The sequence below is a fragment of the Leptonychotes weddellii genome, chromosome 12 (genome assembly GCF_054177405.1).
Source record: "Leptonychotes weddellii isolate Sample4059 chromosome 12, ASM5417740v2, whole genome shotgun sequence".
In the NCBI taxonomy this organism is placed as follows: Eukaryota; Metazoa; Chordata; class Mammalia; order Carnivora; family Phocidae; genus Leptonychotes; species Leptonychotes weddellii.
In genome coordinates this window covers 86,374,109-86,401,670 of record NC_138380.1, presented here as the reverse complement: position 1 = coordinate 86,401,670, position 27,562 = coordinate 86,374,109, and the positions used below count along the sequence as shown (strand labels likewise).

At 41.2% G+C, this 27,562-nt stretch overlaps 1 protein-coding gene and 1 long non-coding RNA gene across 3 annotated transcripts in view; one reads left to right on the top strand and one right to left on the bottom strand.

The window, feature by feature from the left end:
• Window positions 1-27,562, top strand: part of LOC145716614 (uncharacterized) — a 341,468-nt gene that overhangs the window by 160,181 nt on the left and 153,725 nt on the right. The window lies entirely within an intron of this gene.
• BLVRA (biliverdin reductase A) overlaps window positions 8,707-27,562 on the bottom strand; it is a 48,689-nt gene continuing 29,833 nt past the window's right edge. For both annotated transcript variants that reach the window (XM_006729829.3, XM_081800771.1), the window contains 3 exons: window positions 16,804-16,911; window positions 14,609-14,780; window positions 8,707-9,084 (listed from right to left, as the gene is read on the bottom strand). In XM_006729829.3, the coding sequence (XP_006729892.1) occupies window positions 8,826-9,084; window positions 14,609-14,780; window positions 16,804-16,911 (539 nt within the window). In that variant the 3' untranslated portion in view covers window positions 8,707-8,825. The remainder of the gene's footprint in view (window positions 9,085-14,608; window positions 14,781-16,803; window positions 16,912-27,562) is intronic.

The window sequence follows — 27,562 nt, the reverse complement described above, 5'->3', positions numbered from 1 at the left end:
CCACAGTTTGGCTATTGTGGACATTGCTGCTATAAACATTGGGGTGCAGGTGCTCCTTCTGATCCCTACATTTGTATCTTTGGGGTAAATACCAAGTAGGGCAATTGCTAGATCATATGGTAGCTCTATTTTCAACTTTTTCAGGAACCTCCATACTGTTTTCCAGAGTGGCTGCACCAGCTTGCATTCCCACCAACAGTGTAGGAGGGTTCCCCTTTCTCCGCATCCCTGCCAACATCTGTCGTTTCCTGACTTGTTAATTTTAGCCATTCTGACTGGTGTGAGGTGGTATCTCATTGAGGTTTTGATTTGGATTTCCCTGATGCTGAGTGATGTTGAGCACTTTTTCATGTGTCTGTTGGCCACCTCTTGTTTGTTGGGAGGTTTTTGATTACTTCTTCCATTTCCTTGCTAGTTATGGGTCTGTTGAAGTTTTCCATTCCTGTTTCAGTTATGGTAGAATATGTTTCTAGGAATTTATGCATTTCTTCCAGATTGCCTAATTTCCTTGGTGTTGGTTGTGATCTCTCCTCTTTCATTCATGATTTTATTTGGGTCCTAGAGATTTATGGATCTTATTAATTCTTTCAAAGAACCAGCTCCTAGTTTTGTTGATCTGTTCTACTGTTCTTTTGGTTTCTATTTCATTAATTTCTGCTTTAATCTTTATTATTTCTCTTCTCCTGCAAGATTGAGGCTTACTTGCTCTTCTTTCTGCAGCTCCTTTAGGTGTAAGGTCAGGTTATGTATTTGAGACTCTTCCTCCCAACAAACAAGAGGTGGCCAACAGACACATAAAAAAGTGCTCAACATCGCTCGGCATCAGGGAAATCCAAATCAAAACCTCAATGAGATACCACCTCACACCAGGTTCTTGAGAAAGGCTTGTATTGCTATATACTTCATTGCATCCCAGTGGTTTTGAATTGTTGTGTTTCCATTTTCATTTGTTTCCGTGAATTTGTTTAATTCTTCCTTAATTTCCTGGTTGACCCATTCATTCTTTAGTAGGGTCTTCTTTAACCTCCAAGTGTTTGAGTTCCTTCGAAATTTCCTCTTGTGATTGAGTTCAAGTTTTAAAGTATTGTGATCTACAAATATGCAGGGAATAATCCAATCTTTTGGTACCAGTTGAGACCTGATTTTTGATCCAATATATGATCTATCCTGGAGAATGTTCCATGTGCACTCAAGAATGCATATTCTGTTGCTTTAGGATGAAATGCTCTGAATATATTGGTGAAGTCCATCTGGTCCAGGGTGTTATTCAGAGCGCTTGTCTCCTTGTTCATCTTCTGCTTAGATGATCTGTCCATTGCCGTGTATGGATATTACACATGGATATCTTCTACTATTGTATTATTATCAATGTGTTTAATTTTGTTATTAATTGGTGAATGGAATTGGCTGCTCCTAAGTTAGACATAAATATTTACAGTTCTTAGATCTTCTTGTCGGATAGACCCTTTAAGTATGATATAGTGTCCCTCTTCATCCCTTACTACAATCTTTGGTTTAAAATCTAATTTGTCTGATATGAGGATTGCTACCCCAGCTTTCTTTTGAGGTCCATTAGTGTGTTAAATGGGTCTTCATCCCCTCACTTTCAATCTGGAGCTATCTTTAGGTCTAAAATGAGTCTCTTCTAGACAGCATATGGATGGGTCTTGCTTTTTATCCAATCTGAAACCCTGTGTCTTTTGATGGGAAGATTAAGCCCATTTACATTCAGAGTAACAATTGAAAGTAATGACTTTAGTGCCATTGTGTTGCTTGCAAAGTCCCTGTTTTTGTAGATTGTCTCTGTTTCTTTCTGGTCTATGTGACTCTTGGGCTCTCTCTTCACTTACAGGATTCCCCTTAGTATTTCTTGCAGGGCTTGGTGGTCACATATGCTTTCAGTTTCTGTCTGTCCTGGAAGCTCTTTATCTCTGAATGGCAGCCTTGCTGGATAAAGTATTCTTGGCTGCATGTTCTTCTCATAGAATACCCTGAATATATCATGCCAGCCCTTTCTGGTTTGCCAGGTTTCTGTGGATAGGTCTGATGTTAGTCTGACATTCCTCCCTCTGTAGGTAAGGAACCTCCTGTCTTGAGCTTCTCAGTATTCTCTTTTTCTCTAAAATTTGCAAGCTTCACTATTATATATTTGTCGGGTGTTGATCTATTTTTATTGATTTTGGGAGGGGTCTTCTCTGCCTCTTGGACAGGAATGTTTGTTTCCTTCCCCAGATTAGGGAAGTTCTCAGCTATGATTTGCTCAAATATACCTTCTAGCCCTCTCTCTCTCCACCCCCTCTAGGATCCCGATAATTCTAACATTGTTTCATTTCAAGGCATCATTAAATTCCTGAAGCCTTTCTTCATGGGCTCTGAAGTTGTCTTTCTCTCTTTTCCTCAGCTTCCTTCCTTTCCATCAGCCTGTTCTCTAGATCACTTATTCTCTCTTCTACTTCATTTACACTAGCTGTTAGAGCATCCAATTTAGACTGCATCTCATTCATAGCATTTTTAAGTTCAGCCTGAGTAGATCTTACTTCCACCCTTAGAGATTCTCTACTGTCATTTATGCTTTTTTCAAGCCCAGCTAGTAACATTATAATTGCTATCCTGAATTCCATCTCTGACATCTTACTTATATCCATATCGATTAGCTCTACGGCAGAGAATATTGCCTCTGGTTCTTTCCTTTGTTGTGAATTCCTCCTTCTAGTCATTCTGCCCAGAGAATGATGGGTGAGCGAGTGAGCAGAGTCCAAAATATCAACCACAACCCAAGCAAAATACACCCTACACAAATCTGAAGCAGTTGGAAACCGCAAAAGAAAAGCACACAAAACCAAACCAAAACAAAACAAAAAACAAAATAAAAAGGGGTGGGCAAAGAGAGACTATAATCTCACAGGGTGGACAAAGCAAAGTGATCCACTTGTTCCTGATTGAATTTTGGTCTGTGTGTTAGAAGAGGCTACATCTGAAAATTGCAAAGAAAGCAAGACTTGTATATATATGTAATTGGATAGAGTGAAAAAAAGGACTAGAATGAAGCATAAATCTATAAAATGTAGACGTGAAAAAATGGAAGTTAAAAAACAACTTAAAAACACAAGTTGATAAAATAAGAATATAGTTGAAACGGGAAAAAGGTAAAAAAAAAAAAAAGAAAAAAGAAATGGAAAATTTTAGACTGAAGGAAAATGAGTCATGAGGAAACACCTGGAGCTCAACATACTATTTTTCCCTGGCTCTGGAGTTTTGTAGTCTTGTGGGATCCCTAAGCTTGTCATTCACTTGTTCTTCCAGTCTGTATTCTGGAGGAGGGGCCTGCTCTGCTGCTTCTCAGGTGTCTTCTCCTGGGTGGAGTTGCCACACCCCCTGTCTGGGGGATGGGCTCAGTGTAACTGGTCCTCTGTGTGGCTTTTGTTCCCTGGCAGCTTTCCATGCCTCTTCAGAGGGTCAGAGCAAAAATGGCTGTGTCTGTATCTCCAGCCCAGAGCCACATCGTGGTCCCCCTTCTTCAATAAACCTTCCGGGTCAAACAGTCTCCATTTCTGTGTGCACCAAACTCTGCAGACTCCCACGGTTTGCACCCACTGCAATCCTCCAGGGGAAGTCCCAGGGACCTGCGAGTGTCACTGTGCTTTGTGTCTTTGTGACCGCGAGTGGTTGTGGGCTCGCACTCGCATCATTCTCCGCTGCTCCCAGGTTACGGCTGGGTGCCGCCCTACTGTCATTTCCAGGGCCACTGCCACCCTGAGAGCTGTTGTCCAGTCTTGGGCACAGCCATTCTGTCCCTCTCACAGGATGGTAAATGGCCTGCATGTTCCAGTCCTTTTCAGGGTGCTCAGGCAAAGAGCGGTCTCCCTACTGGCCTGGCTCACGGTTTATGGCGACCCGAGCTGAGTGACCCCTCCTGGGCTGTCTGACCTTAGCCAGTTTCCCCGCTCCACTGCTCAGGCACTCTACCGGTTTAGGCACCCCCATTTGTTCTGTGTCTCCTGGGATCCTGAGACCACCATGACCCACCTAGAATTCTGCCCTTTTCATCCCCTGAGCCCCTCTCAGAGAGGGATCTCTCTCACTGGAGCAGATTTCTAAGGATTCCAAAATTGCACTCCGGTGTTGATTGCTTTCCGGTAGCCAGCTTATGGAGGCTCCCTCCCTCCTCCATTTATCTTCCAATATCTCCCTGCAGATTTACTTGACTCTGCACCTCCTACCTTCCAAAAAGCAGTCATTTTTCTGCTTGTAGAGTTCCAGATTATTTTCTTGCAACTCAGGCTGAATCCGTGGGTGTTCATAATGGTTTGATATCCAGCTAAATTTGAGGGACCAGATGAATGAGGTCCCCTACTCTTCCACCAGATCTGTATTTTTTAATTACTAAACATATCTTTGTCACATTAAACAGCAGGGCTGATCATTGAGTTTGTTATTTGAAAATAACAGCAACTTTTCTGTGTGAGGTGGTTTATGCCAAAACATTTCTATTTGTTCCCAAGTATAATTTGCAATGATATCAGGTCTATAAGCAGCTGAAGAAACCAGAGAAATGTTACAAGACTTCAAAAGGAATTTAGGAAGTTAAGTTCATATCAATGTCTTGCATTTGACCAGTCATTTAAAGTTCAGAAACCCCTTCACAAACCTGTAGATCAGGACTTCAGTGCATTCTTTAGGAAGGCTTTCCTAACTTCTTGCCTAGAAAAACCCTCCCTAGTACAAGATTTTAAAATCCACTTTTTAGCATTCTTCATAGTTGTGCTTTAACATTTATTATTTGAGTAACATTTTTCTTCCTTACTAGTCCACAAGCTCCAAGAGACTGATATGCACATGAATCACTATGCAATCCTCTTAAAATACAGATTCTGGTTCAGTAGGTCTAAGGTGGGCCTGAGAATTTACATTTCTAACAAGTTTCCAGGCCAAGGCAAAGCCAAGGGTGCTGGTCAACATGTCATATTTTGAGTATCAAGGACTTAGTTGTCTTGAACCTCTTATTCCCCTCTTCCCATTAAATCCCTGTTAATTACTTTTGCGGAGAGATGTGTCTATGTTTTTTTTTCCTTTCAACCCATCAACCTAGGTCCCCAAGGCTTCCTCTTCTATTACAGCCCCCCTCCTATCCTCCTCCATCTCCAACATCAACACTATTAATAGACTGGCTTAGCAGGGACTTTCCCAAAAGAAGCCTCCTCTTGAGGAACTCTAGTGTCATTGACTAAAATGTTTTTTTTCTTCTCTTTTTTTTCCAATTGATTCCTTCAGACCATAAGGAGGGAATTTACTGTTGGGATTTAAGGGACCAGCAAGGACAGCAAGGAATATCCCTTTTTCTCCTTTCCAATTCTGGGGACCAACTCAGCTATAAATGCAGGAGAAAGACGAAATTTTTTTAAAAGTCAGTTTTACTATAATAAAGCTGATTGGGGAATGTGGCTGGGATCTATAGCCAAAAAGGTTTGCTACTCTGCCCTCTCTTAGAGTAACTCAACTTTCTTTCAAAGCCTCAGGCCACCCCACTGCAGTGGAACAGCCTACCCGTCACCTACCACATGGACAGAGAACTCAGGGGCACCTAGAGGGTGATTGGGCTTTGTTGCTTAGTCTCTTTTTCAGCTTTACCACTAAGGCAGGTTGCTCCTACCACAGAAGTGGGTGAGGAGCAGAGAAGGATCAAGGGCACTACTGTTATTTTCCTCCTGGAAGACCCCCTAACACTTACAAACATAGTGGGATAAAGTACAGGTACAGTACAAGACCTTCTAGCACGTACAAGTACAGTGGGATAAAGGGCTTTTTCTAGTTGGACAGAAAGCCAAGTTTGTTCTGAAATCTCAGACCTCAAATCCCCCCTTTCCCACTAAGCTTTCCAAGGAAGTCAAGATAGCCTTAAGGCAAGGGAGAAAGCAAAGGTCACCATCTTTCGGATACTTTATACAAATGGCAATGGATGCTTGTGGCTTCTTTATTTCAGTGAAACCCTGGAAGAGAGTTAGGATTGGGGGGCTGCTGGCCTTCGGAGGAAGGAGTATTCGGGAAATGCTGCAGTGGGGTAGAGCCAAGAGGGCTCCAGCAGCCCCAAAGGAAAAGGAGGGCAGTTGTAAACAGCAGAGTAAGAAGGACCGCTTGCTGCTCCATGACGTGGATGGAACTAAACAGTATTATGCTGAGCAAAATAAGCCAGGCAGAGAAAGACAACTACCATATTTCACTCATATGTGGAATGTAAGAAACAAAACAGATGAACATAGGGGAAGGGAAGGAAAAATAAAATAAGGTTAAAATAGAGAGGGAGGCAAACCATAGGAGACTTTTAAATACTGGGAACAAACTGAGGGTTGCTGGAGGGCAGGTGGGGGGGGATGGGGTAACTGGGTGCTGGGCATTAAGGAGGGCACTGGTTGTGATGAGCACTGGGTGTTGTATGCAACTGATGAATCACTAAATTCTACCCCTGAAACTATAATACAGTATGTTAACTAAAGTGAATTTTTTTTTTTTAAGATTTTATTTATTTATTTGACAGAGACAGCAAGAGAGGGATCACAAGCGGGGGGAGTGGGAGAGGGAGAAGCAGACTCCCCACTGAGAATGATCCCAGGACCCTGGGATCATGACCTGAGCCGAAGGCAGATGCTCAACCGACTGAGCCACCCAGGCGCCCCTAAATTGAATATAAATAAATATTTTTTTAAAGAAAGGACTGCTGCTCCATCTCTCCAGGTTCTGTTTTCTCCTAGCTCCCCTTCCTTCTCCTTCTGCAACTCTTGCCAATTTGTAAAACTAATGGATGTTTTCATTTTTAATCTCATGAAACAAGCTTGAGATGAGTAGTCATCAGTTAGTAACTACATATCCCATGACAAAGACTATGACCAAACTTCAGTCAGGCTCCTCTGAACCCTCTTCTCAACTAGGCCTTGACCTTTGGATTTCCATGTCTGTCTTTGCATCGCCTAATTTAGCAAAAATCCTACTAAGTCCGTTCTGTAAGAATCCCTACCCTCAATATCTGACCAAATCCCTCATCCTGCACCCCTGGTATCTGATCATGCCGACCTGCCTTCAGCAAGAACCTCATCAAGGTGGTTTAGACAGAATCCCCTCACCCTTGACGTTTCCTCTTAGTAATTTTCCATCCCCTGACCCCCACCCTGCCCCTTGGCTATAAATCCCTCACTTCTCCCTGTTGTATTTGGAATTGGGCCTGGTTCTGTACTGAGGTCTGTTTTCCTCTATTGCAGGAATCTTGAATAAAACTGGTTTATACCACTTTACAGCTCTGGTTTTAATACCCATCTCCACCTCTAATATCAAATATGGCCAGTATTTTTGAAACAGCAGAGTGATCAGGCCCAAATGGAAGATGCTATTGCACTACACTTTAATCATATTTGATATATGCCTCACGCTAGATGCTGTACAAAAATAGATATAATATTTCCTGGCCTCAAGGGATATTTGATGTGAATAATAAAACAAGAGAACCAATTGACCACTATTTATTAAATTGTTTTACATGGCAAATAAAGGAAGAACCTTAAGGATTTTTGTTTTTTATATTTAAATTAATATATCTGCCTGCTTTACCTTGTGGTATATGGTGATAGAATAATGGAAATCGAGGTAGAAAACAGAGTGCTGACTTCAATGACTGCCTAGCTCCTGAACTGATTAAACCTCACAATGGGGTGGCAGTAGGCAAAAAGCAAGAGGGAGACATTTACAAAGGCAAGAAATCTAACACAGGCTTTGAAGAAAACGCAACAGGACCACCACTGAAAGGAAAAAGCAGGTCTGCGTCAAGGTCAGCACTCTCTAAACAGGAGCAGTGAGTCTAGATAAGTCAAGGGCTGCCAGTATGAACACATTTGTTGGGTCTCAACTGGATGCCTCCTCCTTGGTCTCCAGTACCATCTCCTCCTGGCAGCCTTCCGAGTGCTTTACCTAAACTGGAAACCTGACCACACCACTCCCCCTTTAAATAACACTCTTCAATGCCTCTGCACTGCCTAATAAATAAGACGCCAGCTCCTTCATCTGACTTCTAGGGATCCCACAATCGGATTTACCTCTCTGGGACTCCCTCCTCCAGACACAACACTCCAGGAACACTGTTCCAGGGTACTCACCAGGCTGTTTCTCACTGCCTTCCTTCACTTTGCTCAGGTCAGTCCTCTGCCAGAAAAGCCCTCCTCTGACTGTTACACAGCTAACCTAGTTATCAAGATCTGGTTTGTAGGCTTCTCCCCCAACCTTCCTCCAGGTGACCGGGGGCGTATCTCTTTTATTGGACCTATGACATTACAATGACTAGTTGGCGTGACTTGCTTCCTTTCGACACTGAGTTACCGAGGGCAGTGGCTACGTCCTATTCATTTTTAGAATCCCCAGCACCTACCATAGTCGCCCAGTGAACGTTTGCTGAGGGAAATAAATTTCCTTAAAGCAGGGAGGCTCCAATATAGTATTTTGCACGAGTGGGTTTAAAGGCTGGTTCTGCTCTTTACTATCTGGGTGATTCAGACAAGATTTTCCAATGTACTAATGAAAACAAACCTGGTAATACCCATCTGATAGGGCTGTTGGGAAGAGTAAATGAAATCAGGCATATGAAGCATTTAGCTCAGTTCAACCAAGCGTAGTTCTCCCTACAACACCTGCCCCCAACTCCCAAATAACACTCCCAACACAGCTCGGGACAGTAAACAAAGCCTGTTTACCCAGGATATGTTTAATTGTAAGAATCGAGATAAAGGTCAACTCTTCATGAAAGGAAACTATATTCCCATCTGAGAGGTGCCACGGGCGTTCTTCTCTTACTTCTTTGAGGAGCAGTACTTCTGGATTTCTTCTGCGAGCCACAAGCAATGCAGGATGCGCTTCTGTTCAGCAGCTAGTTCCTTTTCAGAGAACTGGCCCAGGAGTTTCTGGACAAATATATTTTGATCTTTCAGAAAAATATTCTTATTGACTCCGACATTTGGCATATTCTCCAGAGACCCAGATTTAAAATGGAAGCTTAAATGTCGGTTCCGTTTTAGACCGGGCCCTTTCTCTTCAATCCATGTGAGCGGACTGCGAAGACAAAAATCATAAATGTCAGAGATTACAAGGGAGGGCAAGTGGATATTTGCTGGCACCGAGAATCTGGTAACAGGCTTTCATTGTGCACCCATCTTCCCTGAAGCTGCTGCTCAATGGAGTGGCTCAGGTGGCATCTGGACCTCCACCAGCCTCCCAAAGGCCTTGGGTGATTGTTCCCAACTTTACTGCCAAACAGTCCTTCATCGAATTTTGCCATCAGGCAAGGGAATTCATTCAGTGATTTTTGTGTGAACATCAGTTTGTTTGATTTTTCCTTTTGTGACTGGCTTATCCGTAACTTTTTAAAAAGTTTTTAATTCCAGTTAGTTAATATACAGTATTAGATTAGTTTCTGGTGTACAATATAGTGATTCAACAATTCTATACAACACCCGGTGCTCATCACAACATCCTGCATCCCCATCACCTGTTTAACCCATCCCCCCAACCCCCTCCTCTTCTCTCTCTTTCTCTCATTTGTTTTTATTCTGAGTCTCACAGATAAAGAGAGCCAGATAAGGGCCACAGGCAGTCCATGCACCACCTGAGATTTGTGTGCAAAACTGTTTTTTCCATGTGTATGTGCATTTTAATGGAAAGAAGTGCTTTCATCACATTCTCAAAGAAGTCTATGGTCCAACGCACATGCCAGAAAACACCAGTCTAACCCTGCTGATTAACAAAGCACCTGTTTCTGTTTCAAAATCTGCCTCCCTCCAACTTCCTGCTAAGGTCAGCACTCACAAAAATCTAAAATCCAAAGAGGACAGACTCCACTTCTCCAAAGTCCCCCCTTTCTCTAGGATTATCTTTTCTGTCTTTTTAGCCGGTCAGAGCCGTGGTATCTGCTTAGTGAAACACAGGGAAACCTCCTAGGTAGGCTCTGACCTAAAGTAAGAAGCTTCACTGAGTAACATGACAGAAAAAACATAAAATCTGCTTCTAAAAACACATTCTAAAAGCAATACGGCATTGAATTTAGGGATGTTCTAAATGAAAAAAAATTCCACAGTCCTTTCACCTAAATAAAAGAATCTTCAACTTGAGACAATCCTTTTGGATTTTTGCCTATTGGCATACAAATCAAAGTATGGGTAGTTTTTGATTATGCTGCTTTTACTTATTTTAAAATATATGTATGATCCTATAGTGTTGTTTTATTGTCTGCATACCATGCACAATTGATTATATAATTTAATATTTTATTACTGCCAAATATTTAAGCCTCTTTCCAATTTTAAATTAATATGGGTACTCTGGATTCAACATTTTCACACATATATACTCGCATATATAGTTTTCCCCTCTTCTTCTTAGAACAAAGTTCTGGGAATGAGATGGCTTGTGGTTGGCCTCTGGCTACTTCTCTTTGCTTTCCCCTCCCTTTTCTTTTCCTAAAGGGATGATGAGTCAGGGTGAAGAACAAAGCAATTTTGTTGGACTATTGTGCTAACGGATAAAGTTTTCAGTGTGAATACGGAAGGTGTTAAATCTTGAGTACACTTAAAGTTCTCTAGCCTTTTCCTCCCCTGCCACCATTCCTCAAATTTCCTCTCTCCTTTTCCTTTGGGCTGCAATAGGTCAGGCCTGGGGTGGGCAGGTTAGACCAGTGTCGCTAAGGAAGAAGGGAAGCTACCTTTTGGGTTTTTCTGCCTGTAGACTGATGGTCCCTGATCAAGCTTAAGATTTAGGTGTGAGGTTACAGGAAAAGGACCCAAGCAGGTCCCTTAAGAATGTTTTGGGTGTTGGAGGGAGCTCAGGGCTGCCTTCGACCTGTGTAAAGGAATCCTCCCCTTTGGCTAACCTAGCTCACCAAGACCTACACTAGAGTGTGGAGGTGTATGTTTAAGAGGAAAAGATCTGAAGTACATAAAGGGGGAGCCAGGCCAATAGCCATATATGTACGGAGACATCAGGGGAAATGTTGATAGAATAACTTCCTTATTTTGTGGTCCTATCTGCTAAAAACCTGAGGAGTCCCGGTTTCCTAACCTCCTAGTCATGTATTTAAGTGAGGATATTGAATGTTGGCACTGTACTGCCAAATGAATGGAGTAGGGCTGAGGATGGTCCTGGTCCACGCAAGTTCTGAGCTTGGACAACACTCAGCTCCAGACATCCCAAACAAAAACACAAGCTTTAAACTCACAGACAACTTCTCCAGTCTCCCTCTCTGTGAAACCTTCATTTGCAAATATTTGCCTTTGTCAGCTTGGGCATGGACTACCTACAAAAAAGGCCTCTTACAGCTCACCTTCTCCAGGGAGGTGTTCAGCCACATCCACATCCCTAGTATCAGCACGTGTTTGCAAGCCCGGGGGAGGTGGTGATTTCTAACACTGCTCTCACCAGGCCCTGAAGGATGAGCAGGCAGCAGACTGCATGGCTTCGACACTATTCCTAGCAGCTGGCTTCAACAGGAGAGCTGAAACTTTTAACTCTCCTATACACTGATTAGCCACATAAGATTTGGATTAAAAAAGTATTTTTGTTATTTTTACAAAGTGTGAAAACTGCTGGTAAGATGGAAAGAACATGGGCTGGAGAATCAGCTGCACGGGGATTTCCTGGATGACCTTGGGATCTAAGACAGACACCTGCCTCGCCGGCAGGGGAGGACCACCGTAAGGGACAGACAAGGCCTGGTGTGTTTTCTAGGATACAACTTTCTTGTGCCCTTCCCATGCACTTTTGGGGAGAAGCTGTGGCAATCTGGGGACAGGAGACAGGCTGCCTAAGTGTGATCCTCACACAATCACTTAGTTCCGTGCCCTTAGCAAGTTTCTTAGCCGCTCTGAGCCTCAGTTTCCCAGGTGATAGTAATAATGCCCACTTCAGAGAGTTGGTATACAGATTATATGAGAAAATCCTTGTTAAAGGGCTATGTGCCTCACACACAGTAAGCACTCAATAAACATTCACTAACCCTAGCATTGGCACAACAGGGATTCAAGTAATGATCTCGGTCTTACGAGTCCTTTTATTGTAACTTTTCAAGATCATGCCTCCTCTCCTCCCCGACCCCAGCTATGGTTCTGCTCTATTCTACTGTGTTGTTTGAAGGTAGTTATAACTTAAAATGTGTCTGGAAACAACTGGCAGAGTTTCCTAATGCGTAGTAATAACCCTAGAAGGACATCTTCTTGTAGCTTTAAGAAAATGTGGCCTAAAAACTGAGACAAGGTTTGGGGGAGAGAGAAAAGAAGCCCACAGATCCCAAGCATTCCTCCCGGGTACTGTCAGGAGCCAAGACTGCATTCACAGGGTAAGACAGCTTTTCTTTGTCACAGGGCACCCTATACCAAGGGCCCTGTAAGCCGAGCAGGGACCCATTTGCTTTGAAGAGCTACAGTTTGGCCAAGTTTTCTATTCTGGAAGTTATTAAAATGATTCATGTATGAACACGTTGTAGCCTATAAATCAAAAATTCATATTCAGGTCAGACAAAGAACCTAAGAGACAGTAGTTAAATTGGTAAACTACTAAAATGAAGGTGTTCAATCTATCATCTAAAAATTTTTGGTTATGACTCAGATTTTTATAAATAAATGATCTTTACAAACTCTTATCAAAAAGTTGGTCTCTCTTCTAAAATATTCATTGCCATGGCTAGTTTTGTTTAACTGAGGTATAGTTGACATTTAACATTGTACTAGTTTCAGCCCACAGCTAGGTTTATTTTTTTAAGATTTTTATTTATTTGTTTATTTATTTGAGAGAGACAGAGCGTGAGCAGGGGGAAGGGCAGAGGGAGAGGGAGAAGCAGGCTCCCCACTGAGCCAGCTGGGAGCCCGATGCGGGGCTCGATCCCAGAATCCAGGATCATGACCTGAGCCGAAGGCAGATGCTTAACCGACTGAGCCACTCAGGCGCCCAGCCCACAGCTAGTTTTAAAAGCACACAGGCTTTAAAACATTTCATAATGTGATGACAAAAATTAACATTAATGCTGTTTATTCACTGCTTTAACACTGAATACAGTAAGTTTGAGATATTCAAAATACTCTGATCCACCTAATCAGTGAACATGAATAAGAAGTGTATCATTTTCCCTATGCAGTTGTGGTCGTGTTGAGATTAAAAGTACAATCTGGGGGCGCCTGGGTGGCTCAGACGGTTAAGCGTCTGCCTTTGGCTCAGGTCATGATCCCAGGGTCCTGGGATCGAGTCCCGCATCGGGCTCCCTGCTCCTTGGGAGCCTGCTTCTCCCTCTGCTTCTCTCTCTCTCTCTGTCTCTCATGAATAAATAAATAAAATCTTAAAAAATAAATAAATAAATAAAAATAAAAGTACAATCTGTGAAGTAGAAAGTATTACATGAAATTAAGAATTTATTATAACATAGTGTTTGCCATCTGCCCCAACCCCTCACCTGATGCTTGCCTCCCCTTTGCAATAATGCGAGTCAGTCTCTACTTCCCTCACATCTTGTTTCCTGTCTGACTCCTACTCAAATTTCAAGACTGAGCAAAGCACCTTTTCCTCTGAGAAGCATGACCTGACCTCTCCAAGGTCCCCTTTCCTGTGCTCCTGCAGCACCCTGAGCGACCTTTAGCTCTGCCTGTAGGAGACTGCACCTGTCTGTGGGGAGGGTCGGACCACAGCTGCAGTTCTAACGCTTACAATGCTGGTGTCAGAGCCAGGGTCTACCAGTGTGATTCCTCCAAATGCAGCACTTCGAAGCTCTGCATACTTGACCTTCATCTGTGACTTCTGCCTTTCCCTTGCAAAGAGAAAACTCCTCAAATGGACATAGATCAGGCTTCATGCAGGAACTCAAATACTTTTCTCTTTTTGTAAATACCCACCTGTTTCTTTTATTACCAAGAGACCCACCTACCTGGGAACACATGCAGAAACACTACAAAACACTTGCTGTTTTAAATATTTTACAGAGCCTAAGTGCTTTTCAAGGAAAACTATGAATGTGCTTTTGTTTTAAAAGACTGGTATAAAAAATAAAGAACTAGAACATTTTGGGAACAGTATGACAGTATGATATAAAACTGAGAAACAAAACTTTAAATTTTGGTCACACTGAGGGTTGAGATAATTGGACATGTGAAAATAAACAAGCAGGGTAAAATGTCAATGGCAAGATCTAGGTAGTAGTTTGGGTATGCACTGCAAAATTCTTCCAACTCCACTGTATGTCTGAAACTTTCATAATGAAGTGCTGGAAAACATTCGGGCCACAGAGGTAACTGGATTTCTGCTACCACCTCTGGTACTGCTTACTTGTGTGGCTTACACAACCTGCCCAAATTCGGTAAGCCTCTATTTACTTCCTGGCAAAGGGGCTCACGTTAGTCTTATTTACCTCCCAAGGCTGCTGCGAGGATGAAGTGAAGCAACATAAGTGAAATCCCAGCACGTCTTCTGTCTACAAAAGCAGACAGCCCTTCCAGAGTCAGGGGTGGGGGGGTTTAGGCCCTCTGGGCTTTGTCTAGATTCTCCTTTGGGAACACACGACAATGTCTTCAAGTTTCCTGCTCCTTGGTTTCTCGCAACCTACCATTTGTTCTCTGTCTCCAAGCACACAGTCATTTTCATATACTGATCTTCCTTTCGCTCTTCCAAAGTGGCGGATACAAGAGAGAGCTCCCCAAAGAGGGAGACCAGCCAGGTCAGGCGAGAAATGCCACTAAATGCAGGGAAGCCAAACCGCTCTTCTTCCAACGGGCCAGCTGTGGAGAATCACAAATACCATGGGAACTGGGAAGTAAGGTGGAGGGCAGAGGGGGCTTGTGGGCAGGGTGGCCGTGGCAGGACGACCCTGCCTCCCCGCGACCTTGCAAGATGACTCTGAATATTTAGGTGCCTGAATGAAAACCTTCATAAAAGCATCTTTTATCTTGTTTATTTAATTCAATTTTGTTAGGAAAATAAGACATTTCATTGGAAACAGTAGTCCATCTAGCCCACAGGATAATAAAAATATTTCAGGCTTCTAATATATATATATATATTATTCTAATATTCTATTCTAATACATACATATATATATATAGATATTATATATCTAATATAATATATATCTAATATATATTATATATATATATAATATTAGATATATCCGTATATGGATGTATAGTTTACATATAGTAAACATATATACACTTACATATACAAACATCTACACCCTCTTCAGTTAGTGATTTAAAGAAGTCTTGTAAAAGAAGAATCAAGGTATTTTAGCCCCCGAGTCTACATTCCGATAAATACCATATAACTATCTATATAAATGACAATAGGGTAAAGGCACCATGATAGCTCTGAAGAAAACAGCGATACCTACAAACTATGTAAATATCAAGAAAAGTGATACAGTGTTAAGTGTTTTCTCAGTCTTCATAATCTCCTACACCAAAGTACATTCAATAGAATATTTGTGTGAGAAATACGTGTGGTTAAGATACTGCTCCTGACAGTCCCCGGCCCAAATTTTAAACATAATCCAAATTTAAAAGACTACATACCTGTTACATTGTTTATAAACCAATGATTTCTTACAAATTTGATACTGACTTCAAATTCATAATTATGCCTATGCTTTAAAAAAGGTTAACTTATAAATAAAAGCCAACAAAATTATAAGTTTCATAGGCAACATGGTTTGGAATCGCTAGGACCTAGGTATCAAACTCACAAAAGAAGGGTTTCTCCTTCTCAGCTGGTTACTGTTTGCTCTTGTTCAGAGAGGACACAGCAGCCATCAAATGTTTGAGCCATGAAGTCAGAGGCCTGAGCTCCAACCTGGCCTGGCCACTTGGCTGTTTTTGTCAACTCTGTGAAGCTACTCACGTCTCTGATCTTCCTTTTTTTCCTGTATAATGGGGGTATAAATACCCACTTTATAGGACTGTCATATGAATTAACATGAACGAATGCATGTCACATACTTAGCACAGTTCCTTGTATAGATTAATGGTTATTATTTGTTACAACAACCCTATCATTAGTTTAAACGATGAAGGTAGATTTCGAAATGACGTTCCACTGTTATTTTCTGGAAGTTCATGAGATGAATGGTTTTGCCACTTAACAATGCCTGGCCATGTCAGGGTTTTGCTTCCATAAGGAGAGCCCTCAGGAGAGGTGGCCCAGATACCCTAGGGTATAGCCAGATAAGGAGTCCATACAAAGGTCACCCCAAGAGCAGGAGCCTCAAGGATGCTCATTTCCTATTGCTAATGGAGCTACTCAAATAATGACCAACATAAATAATCAAATATACAGTAGGTCAAATATTCTGGCTGCAGCCAATGTCCTTGTAACTTACTGGAGGAAGAAAGGGGCTATGCATATTCTGTTTGCTCTGCAAAGAGGATAAAAATGTTCTCCTCCTCAAGAACCTGTCTCAGTCCATTTTGAACTTCCTACGGAAAAATAATCTCCAATTTGTTAAGATTTAATGAGGAAAATTCTACACCTAATAGGTTGGGACGGAAGCATTAGTAAATTTAAGATTTCTAACATACTTTTTACCTAAGACCCACCAAAGCACTTAAATCTCATTTGAAGAAAGAAGGAAAATAGGTATTTTTATTGTTTGTGGCAGCATGGGAAGATAATATTAAATTGGCCTTCAGTCAGAGAGTCTTTAGCGAAAATGAATCCAAACTAACATCCTAGAGAACCAGGAAAGAACCCAGTTAGCCTACCAGCCTCCCCAGTTCCACATGACCCGTGATCCCACCTCAAACTGACCTGTGAAGAGAAGAGACCCTTTCAGCAGTTCTTTCCCCACCACTTCTTTTTTCAGGAATGCAAACTCCTCCATCAAGAGTTCAACATGCTCCTCATGCAAGACCTTCCCTGTCATGACAAAAAATGGGAGTGAAAAAGGCAGTCATCACCGGCTGTGTATAGACGTGCATCCCAGATTCTAGGTCTGTCTTCCCCCAGCACAGCGTACAGAGACCGCAGAACCACCCGCGGTACCCCTGCACCCTTACATACCCCAGCTGAAGGTGGTGCCAGGGCCAGGCTTGCAACAGAAATCAAAATCTAAGAAAGCCAGATGGCATCCACCTGCCCCAAAGGCAAGATGAGATCAGGGAAGTGTCTGAGCCGAGTGTTAAGTTCTCTTCTAGCCAGAAGGGGACAGCGCAGCATAAAAATCTAGGAAACACACGGAGAAGACTAGGAACTGTCGGGACTGGAGAGGAGCTAAAATTAGACCCTTTATTTCAAAGAACTGGAAGAACCAAGTGATTTTTCTCAAATTACCCAGGCTGAAGGGAGGATAAATAATATATTCATAATCAAAATTTTGGATTATAAAATAAAGCTGTTAAAAAGTTTTGCTCTGGTGGTTTTTTCTTATCTAGGCTAGAAGTTTCACAAAGTACCAGAACTATTTTCCCCCTCTTTGATAGCTCTTTATTCTCAACTAGTCTCACATGTCTATTTTTTTCATATACATTCCCCCCATATTACTGACCTCTTTTGTTTTGTCCACAAAACAAAAACAAAACCACCAAGAAAAACTTAAAGCACAATTAAAGCTCTTTTGTTCAAGTATGCTTTGCTTAGCATTTCCATTTTTATTTATTTATTTTTATATCTTTATGGCTTATTTACTACTTGTTACAAGTTTGTAGCCTTAAACATTATAAATATTACCCCCACACAAATCCTATCCCTTGTTAATCACAATTTCATTGGGTCTTTTTACAGGTTTGACTTTCTAGACTCCACATATTAGTTAAATCATATTGTACTTGTCTTTCTCTGACTTATCTTACTTAGCATATTTTGCTCAAGATATACCCATGTTGTTGTAAATGGCAGGACATCCTCCTTTCCCATAACTGAATATTCCACTTCATGTATGTACCACATCTTTTTAAAATATTCATGTTGATGGGCATTTGGGTTGTTGCTATTGTGAATAATGTGGTGATAAATGTGGGAGTGCATATATCTTATCAAAATCCCATTTTCATTTTCTTTGGATAAACACCCAGAAGTGAAATTGCTGGAGTGTATGGTAGACCTATTTTTAATTTTTTGAGGAATCTCCATATTGTTTCCCACTAACAATGTATGTGGACTATCCTTTTCACCTTTTACCAGCACCTGTTGTCTCTTTTTTTCGTGCCATTTTAACAGGTGTGAGGTGATAACTCATTGTGGTTTTATTTGCATTTTCCTGATGATGAGTGACATTGAGCATCTTTTCACATGCCTGCTGGCCATGCCGATACCCTCTCTGGAGAAAATATCTATTTAAGAACTATTTTGTGATTAAGTATAAAGTGTGTTTAAGATCTGTATTTTCACATAAACACAGAGGGAAATCTGGGACACTGGGAGGTGCTCCTGGGATATTGGCCATTGCTTATCCCAGCTTCACAGAAAACTGCAGAATGGGGTGGGCTTGTTCTTGCACCTTATGAGTAAGCAGGCACATGGCCTGAATCTCTACAGAGTTAGGTGTGTGGGAGAGTGAGATTCCTTCCGCCCACTACCTAGCCCCTGAATATGGCAAAGAAAGCTTCCTACAATAAGCAGAAGCTTCTCCCCTGTGGTGGTTTTATCCATATTTACATGCCTATGAGGGGACTTGGGCATCTGGGAATTTGGACCATGTTATATTCTCTCCAGAACTAGTTTTATATTTCCATTTCTGTATTTCCATATCCTTGGTCATTAAAGAATTTTTTTATCTTTCGGATTGCCTGAGTAGCTCAGTTGGTTGAGTGTCTGACTCTTGATTTCAGCTCAGGTCATGATCTCAGTGTCGTGGGATTGAGCCCCACATTGGGCTCCATGCTCAGCGCAGAGTCTGCTTGAGATTCTCTCTCCCCCCTTCGCTGCCCTTCCCCCCCGCTCATGTTCTCTCTCTCGCTCTCTAAACAAATTAATTAAAATCTTAAAAAAAAGACTTTATCAAAGATGTGGTACACACACACACACACACATACACACACAATGAAATATTACTCAGCCATCAAAAAGGATGGAATCTTACCATTTACATCGACATGGATAGAACTAGAGGGTATTATGCTGAGTGAAATAAGCCCATCAGAGAAAGACAATTATCATATGGTTTCACTCATATGTGGAATGTAAGAAACAGCACAGAGGACCATAGGGGAAGGGAGGGAAAACTGAATGGGAAGAAATCAGAGAGGGAGACAAACCATGAGAGACTCTTAACTCTGGGAAACAAACTGAAGGTTGTTGGAGGGGAGGTGGGTGGGGGGTGGGGTAACTGGGTGACCGGCATTAAGGAGGGCACGTGATGTGATGAGCACTGGGTGTTATATGCAACTGATGAATTACTGAACTCTACATCTGAAACTACTGATGTACTATATGTTGGCTAATTGAATTTAAATAACAAACAAATAAATAAATAAAAACTTTACCTTTCAACTGAACCTTTACTTATTTTTCTATCATTCACTCAATGATCTATTGTGATAAACACATGTGGTAACTACAGCATACATACATACATACACACACACACAGATTCCGATACACATATTCCTAGATCTCTTTATTGATCACACCTAGAGTACAAACCTTGATATCAAAATAGAATTTATTGCACTGATGCTGGGAACCTAAACTGATGCAGCCACCATAGAAAACAATATGGAGGTTCCTCCAAAAATTAAAACTAAAACTACCATACGATCCAGCAATTCCACTACTGGGCATTTATCCAAAGGAAATGAAAACACTAATTCAAAAAGATATCTGCACCCTCATGTTCACTGTAGTATTATTTACTAAGACATGGAAACAACCTAAGTGTCAACTGATGAATGAATGGATAGAGAAAATGTGACATAAATATACAATGGGATATTATTCAGCCATAAAAAAGAAGGTAATCTTACCATTTGCAACAAAATAGGTGGACCTTGAGGGCGTTATGCTAACTGAAATAAGTCAGAGAAAGACAGACAGCACATGATCTCACTTATATGTGGAATCTAAAAAACAAACAAACAAAAACAAAAAACCCCAGCAAACTGACAGATACAAACTGAGCAGATACAGAGAACAGGCTGGTGGCTGTAAGAGGTAGGGGGTAGGGGGTGGGCAAAATAGGTGAAGGTAGTCAAAAGGTCCAAACTTCCAATTATAACTGGAATGATAATGTCATGGAAATATAATCTAAAGCATAGTAACAACAGCTAGTATTGTACTATATACTTGCAAGATGCTAAGAGATCTTAAAAGTTCTCATCACAAGAAAAAAAACTGTGGTGATAGGTATTAACTTATTGTGATGATCATTTTACAATATATATAAATATGGGATCATTACACTATATCTGAAACTAATATAATGTTATGTGTCAATTATATCTCAATTTAAAAAAAAAAAAAAAAACATTCACCACTAAATGAACCTTAGCTCCTTGGAGAAATGGCTAAGTGCACAGCTGAGACAGAGAAAGCACACAATGAACACAAACCAGTTTATGCTGGAAAGCAAGGAACTGCTCAAAGAATAATGGAAATATGATTAAATGACACAAGAGCTAGCAATAAAAAGGTCCCCACTAATCAAATATGAAACAATTTTAATATCAAAATAAATAGATAATACATTTAATTAAAAAAGAAGCTATGAATCAATCCATATTAATATAAATTCATAAATGAATAATCAGAAAGTGTGATAAATAATGGATATTTATCAAGTTTCAAACTACCTCCCCACAAAATAATCATTAATACAAAGTGGTGAAAAGTAACTTTCCGTGTAGAAACCTGGCAGACACCACCTTAATCCAATGACATAATTATTAATGGACAAATTGAATTGGATGCCACTTCTTTCACTTAGAAGAACACAGCATTAGAAAGACGGCGGAGGAGTAAGGGACCCTATTCCAACCAGTCCCCTGAATTTAGCTGGATATCTACCAAACCATTCTGAACAGCCACAAAATCAGCCTGAGATGTAAGAATATACATCGGGATCTCTACAAGCAGAAAAACATGACCTGTCCCCAGGTATGAAGCGCAGAGCTGTGATTCTGCGGGCAGATATCAGAAGATAAACAGAAAGGGGAGGGAGCTGCCATAAGCTGGCGCTGGGAAGGTGAGATAACACAGGAATGCAAAAGCATCCTGCACTGGGGACCGGGCACAGACTCACAGACAGGTAACAGCAGGGAAAGGACTTTAGTCCAGCCCTCAGACAGGATCCAGGAGCTGCAGGTGCGCACGTAGGACCCAGGGGCGGCTCATGGTTTTAGAAGCACAAAGGGCAGAGACGTACCCGGCCCTGGGATCAACCTATGGGGGTACTGCTGTGGGGCACACAACAGGGGAGGCTAAGGTTTTTAGCAGTGCAGACAGAAACAGAGACTATGAGTCCTGGAGAGCTGAGTGCAAGAGCAGACTGCAATTTCTCTGTTCTGAGACAGAGGTTTGGATGCAGTTAATTCTGCTCTGACTCTCGGAAGAGACGGAGGAGACGTGGAAAGCCGCCAGGAAAAGCCGCAAGAGAACAAAAGCCCAAAAAACCAGTTTTAACTGAGCCCACCCCCTCCTGACAGGGGGCAGGACAACTCTGCCCAAGCAGAGTTGCCTGAGTAACATCGCGGCAGGCCCCTCCCCCAGAAGACAGGCTGGAAGAACAACAGGCAGACAGCCCTAAGGTCCCTACAAAACAGGTGTGTCTTGCTTGGGTCCTGGTTAATACTTTAGACTCTGTACATTCCCTCAACCACGCCTCAACAGAATGACTAAGAGGAGGAACCCCCAACAAAGAAAGAATCAGAGACTGTGGCCTCTGCCACAAACCTAATGGATAAGGATATAAGCAAGATGTCAGAGACAGACTTCAGAGTAGAAATTATGAAGTCAATATCTAGGTTTGAGAAAAATATTAGCGACAGTATAGAATCTCTAAGGGCAGAAATGAGATCTAATCAGGCCGAACTTAAAAATGCTATGAATGAAATGCAGTCTAAACTGGATACTCTGACTGCCAGGGTAAATGAGGCAGAAAAATGAATTAGTGAGCTAGAAGATAAGATGATAGAAAAGAAGGAAACTGAGGAGACCTGTGAAAAACAGATTAAAGCCCAAGAGATCAGACTGAGAGAGATTAATGACGCCATGAAACGTTCCAATGTCAGAATATTGGGATCCCTGAGGGGGTGGAGAGACAGAGAGGTCTAGAAGATATATTTGAGCAAATCGTAGCTGAGAACTTCCCTAATCTGGGGAAGGAAACAAGCATTTGTGTCCAAAAGGCAGAGAGGATCCATCCCAAGATCAAAGAGAACAAATCAATGCCTCAGCATATAATAGTAAAACTATCAAATCTTAAATCCAAGGAAACAATCCTGAAAGCGGCTAGGGGGAAGAGATTTCTTACATACAGAGGGAGGACCATCAGAATAACATCAGACTTGTCTATAGAGACCTGGCAAGCCAGAAAGGGCTGGCAAGACATATTCAGGGTACTAAATGAGAAGAACATGCAGAATACTTTATCCAGCAAGGCTGTCATTTAGAATGGAGAGACAACGAGCTTTCAAGACCAGCAGAAACTGAAGGAATATGTGACCACCAAGCTGGCCCTGCAAGAAATATTAAGGGGGGAGGGGGTTCTATAAAAGAAGAAAGACCACAAGAGTAATATAGACCAGAAATTTACAGAGACAATCTATAGAAACAAGGACTTAACAGGCAACATGATGGCAATAAAATCGTATCTTTCAATAATCACTCTCAACGTGAATGGCCTAAATGCTCCCATGAAATGGCAAGGGTTGCAGATTGGATACAAAGACAGGACCCATCCACATGCTGGCTATAAGAGACTCATTTTGAACCTAAAGATACATCCAGACTGAAAGTGAGGGGATGGAGAACCATTTTTCATGCCACTGGACCTCAAAAGAAAGCTGGGGTACCCCAAAGATACAAATGTAGTGACCCAAAGGGGCACATGCACCCCAATGTTTATAGCAGCAATGTCCACAATAGCCAAACTATGGAAAGAGCCTAGATGTCCATCAACAGATGAATGGATAAAGAAGATGTGGTATTTATATACAATATTATGCAGCCATCAAAGAAATGAAATCTTGCCATTTGCAAAGATGTGGATGGAACTAGAGGGTATTATGCTAAGTGAAATAAGTCAATCAGAAAAAGACAAGTATCATATGATCTCACTGATATGAGGAATTCTTAATCTTAGGAAACAAAATGGGGGTTGCTGGAGTGGTGGGGGTGAGAGGGATGGGGTGGCTGGATGATAGACATTGGGGAGGGTATGTGCTATGGTGAGCACTGTGAATTGTGTAAGACTGTTGAATCACAGACCTGTACCTCTGAAACAAATAATACATTATATGTTAATTAAAAAAAATTAAAAAAAGAAGGGGCACCTGGGTGGCTCAGATGGTTAAGTGTCTGCCTTCAGCCCAGGTCATGATCCCAGAGTCCTGGGATCAAGTCCTGCATCGGGCTCCCTGCTAGGCGGGCAGCCTGCTTCTCCCTCTGCCTCTGCCTCTCTCTTTCTCTCTGACTCTCATGAATAAATAAATAAAACATTTTTAAAAAAGAAAAAAAAACGATCCAAAACAAAAAAAAAAAAAAAGAAAGAAAGCTGGGGTAGCAATTCTTATATCAGACAAATTAGATTTTAAGCTAAAGACTGTAGTAAGAGATACAGAAGGACGCTATATCATTCTTTTTTTTTTTTTTAAGATTTTATTTATTTATTTGACAGAGAGAGACATAGCGAGAGCAGGAACACAAGCAGGGGGAGTGGGAGAGGGAGAAGCAGGCTTCCCGCAGAGCAGGGAGCCTGATGTGGGACTCGATCCCAGGATCCTGGGATCATGACCTGAGCCAAAGGCAGACGCTTAACGACTGAGCCACCCAGGCGCCCGGACGCTATATCATTCTTAAAGGGTCTAGCCAACAAGAAGATCTAACAATTGTAAATATCTACACCCCCAACATGGGAGCAGCCATCTACATAAGCCAATTGTTAACCAAAATAAAGAAACATATTGATAACAATATGTTAATTGAAGGAGACCTCAATACTCCATTTTCAGCAACAGACAGATCATCTAAGCAGAAGATCAACAGAGAAACGAGCTTTGAATGACACACTGGACTAGATAGACCTCATAGATATATACAGAACATTCCACCCTAAAACAACAGAATACTCATTCTTCTCGAACGCACATGGAACTTTCTCCAGAATAGACCACATATTGGGTCACAAATCAGGTCTCAACCAATACCAAAAGATTGAGATTATTCCCGGCCTATTTTCAGACCACAATGCTTTGAAACTGGAACTCAATCACAGGAGAAAATTTGAAAGGAATTCAAACACTTGGAAGCTAAAGACCATCCTGCTAAAGAATGTTTGGGTCAACCAGGAAATTAAAGAACTTAAACAACTCGTGGATACCAATGAGAATGAAAACACATCAGTCCAAAACCTATGGGATACTGCAAAGGCGGTCCTAAGGGGGAAATACATAACCATCCAAGCCTCACTCAAAAAAGTAGAAAAATCCCGAATACACAAGCTAACCTAATACCTAAAGGAACAGGAGAAAGAACAACAAATAAAACCTAAACCATGCAGGAGAAGAGAAATAATAAAGATTAGAGCAGAGATCAATGAATTAGAAACCAGAAATACAGTACAGTAGATCAACGAAACTAGAAGCTGGTTCTTTGAAAGAATTAATAAGATTGATAAACCACTGGCCAGACTTATCCATAAAAGAGAAAGGACCCAAATCAATAAAATCATGAATGAAAGGGGAGAGATCACGACTAACACCAAGGAAATAGAAACAATTATTAGAAATTATTATCAGCAACAAATTAAGCAACCTGGAAGAAATGGATGCCTTCCTGGAAACTTACAAACTACCAAGACTGAAACAGGAAAAAATTGACAATCTGAATAGACCAATAACCAGTAAAAAATTAAAGCACTGATCAAAAACCTCCCAAAAAACAAGAGTCCAGGGCCAGATAGCTTCCCAGGGGAATTCTACCAAACTTTTAAAGAAGAAATAGTACCTATTCTTCTGAAGCTGTTTCAAAAAATAGAAACAGAAGGAAAACTTCCAAACTCATTCTATGAGGCCAGTATTACCTTGATCCCAAAACCAGGCGAAGATCCCATCGAAAAGGAGAATTACAGGCCAATATCCCTGATGAATATGGATGCCAAAATTCTCAACAAGATCATAGCCAATAGGATCCAACAGTACATTAAAAGGATTATCCATCATGACCAGGTGGGATTTATTCCTGGGATGCAAGGGTGGTTCAACATTTGCAAATCAATCAGTGTGATAGAACACATTAATAAAAGAAGAGACAAGAACCATATGATCCTCTCAATTGGTGCAGAATAATCATTTGACAAAATACGGCATCCTTTCCTGATTAAAACTCTTCAGAGTGTAGGGATAGAGGGAACATTCCACAAGTTCATAAAACCATCTATGAAAAGCCCACAGCGAATATCATTCTCAATGGGGAAAAGCTGAGAGCCTTTCCCTTAAGAGCAGGAACACGGCAGGGATGCCCACTCTCACCACTATTGTTCAACATAGTAATAGAAGTCCTAGCATCAGCAATCAGACACAAAAAGAAATAAAACATATTCAAATTGGCAAAGAAGAAGTCAACTCTCTCTCTTCGCAGATGACATGATACTTTATGTGGAAAACCCAAAAGACTCCACCCCCAAATTACTAGAACTCATACAGCAATTCAGTAAATGTGGCAGGATACAAAATCAATGCACAGAAATCAGTTGCTTTTCTATACACTAACAATGTAACTGTAGAAAGAGAAATTAGGGAATTGATTCCATTTACAATAGCACCAAAACCTGTAAGATACCTCGGAATAAACCTAACCAAAGAGGTAAAAGATCTATACTCCAGAAACTACAGAAGACTTATGAAAGAAATTGAAGAAGACACAAAAAGATGCAAAAACATTCCATGCTCATGGATTGGAAGAATAAACATTGTTAAAATGTCTATGCTGTCCAGAGCAATCTACACTTTCAACGCCATCCCGATCAAAATACCAATGGCATTTTCCAAAGAGCTGGAAAAAACAATCCTAAAATTTGTGTGGAACCATAAAAGACCTTGTATCGCCAAGGAAATGTTGAAAAAGAAAACCAAAGCTGTGGGTATCACGTTTCCTGATTTCAAGCTATATTACAAAGCTGTGATCACCAAGACAGCATGGTATTGGAACAAAAACAGACACATAGATCAATGGAACAGAACCCAGATATGGACTCTCAATGCTATGGTCAACTAATCTTTGATAAAGCAGGAAAAAATATCCAATGGAAAAAAGAAAGTCTCTTCAATAAATGGTGCTGGGAAAATTGGACAGCTATATACAGAAGAATGAAATTCGACCATTCTCTTACACCATACACAGAGATAAACTCTAAATGGATGAAAGACCTAAATGTGAGACAGGAATCCATCAAAATAGGCAGTAACCTCTTTGACATCAGCCACAGCAACTTCTTTTAAGAAAGATCTCCAAAGGCAAGGGAAACAAAAGTAAAAATGAACTTTTGGGATTTCATCAAGGTAAAAAGGTTCTGCACAGCAACGGAAACAGTCAACAAAACAAAGAGGCAACCCACAGAATGGGAGAAGATATTTGCAAATGACACTACAGATAAAGAGCTGGTATCCAAGATCTATAAAGAACTTCTCAAACTCAACACCCAAAAAACAAATAATCAAGTCAAAAAATGGGCAGAAAACATGAACAGGCATTTCTCCAAAGAAGACATACAAATGGCTAACAGACACATGAAAAAATGTTTGAAATCATCAGCCATTAGAGAAATTCAAATCAAAACCACACTGAGATACCACCTTACACCAGTTAGAATGGCAAAAATTAACAAGGCAGAAAACAAATGTTGGAGAGGATGTGGAGACAGGGGGACCCTCTTACACTGTTGGTGGGAATGCAAGCTGGTACAGCCATGCTGGACAATAGTATGGAGGTTCCTCAAAAAGTTGAACATAGAGCTACCCTACGACCCAGCAATTGCACTCCTGGGTATTTACCCCAAAGATACAGATGTAGTGAAAAGAAGGGGCACATGCACCCCAATGTTCATAGCAGCAATGTCCACAATAGCCAAACTGTGGAAGGAGCCGAGATGCCCTTCAACAGATGAATGGATAAAGAAGATGTGGTCCATATATACAATGGAATATTACTCAGGCATCAGAAAGGATTTGCATCGACATGGATGGAACTAGAGGGGATTATGCTAAGTCAAATAAGTCAAGCAGAGAAAGACAATTATCATATGGTTTCACTTATATGTGGAACATAAGGAATAGCATGGAGGGCATTAGGAGAAGGAAGGAGAAGGAAGGGGAACTGAAGGGGGGTGGAAATCAGAGGGGAAGATGAACCATTAGAG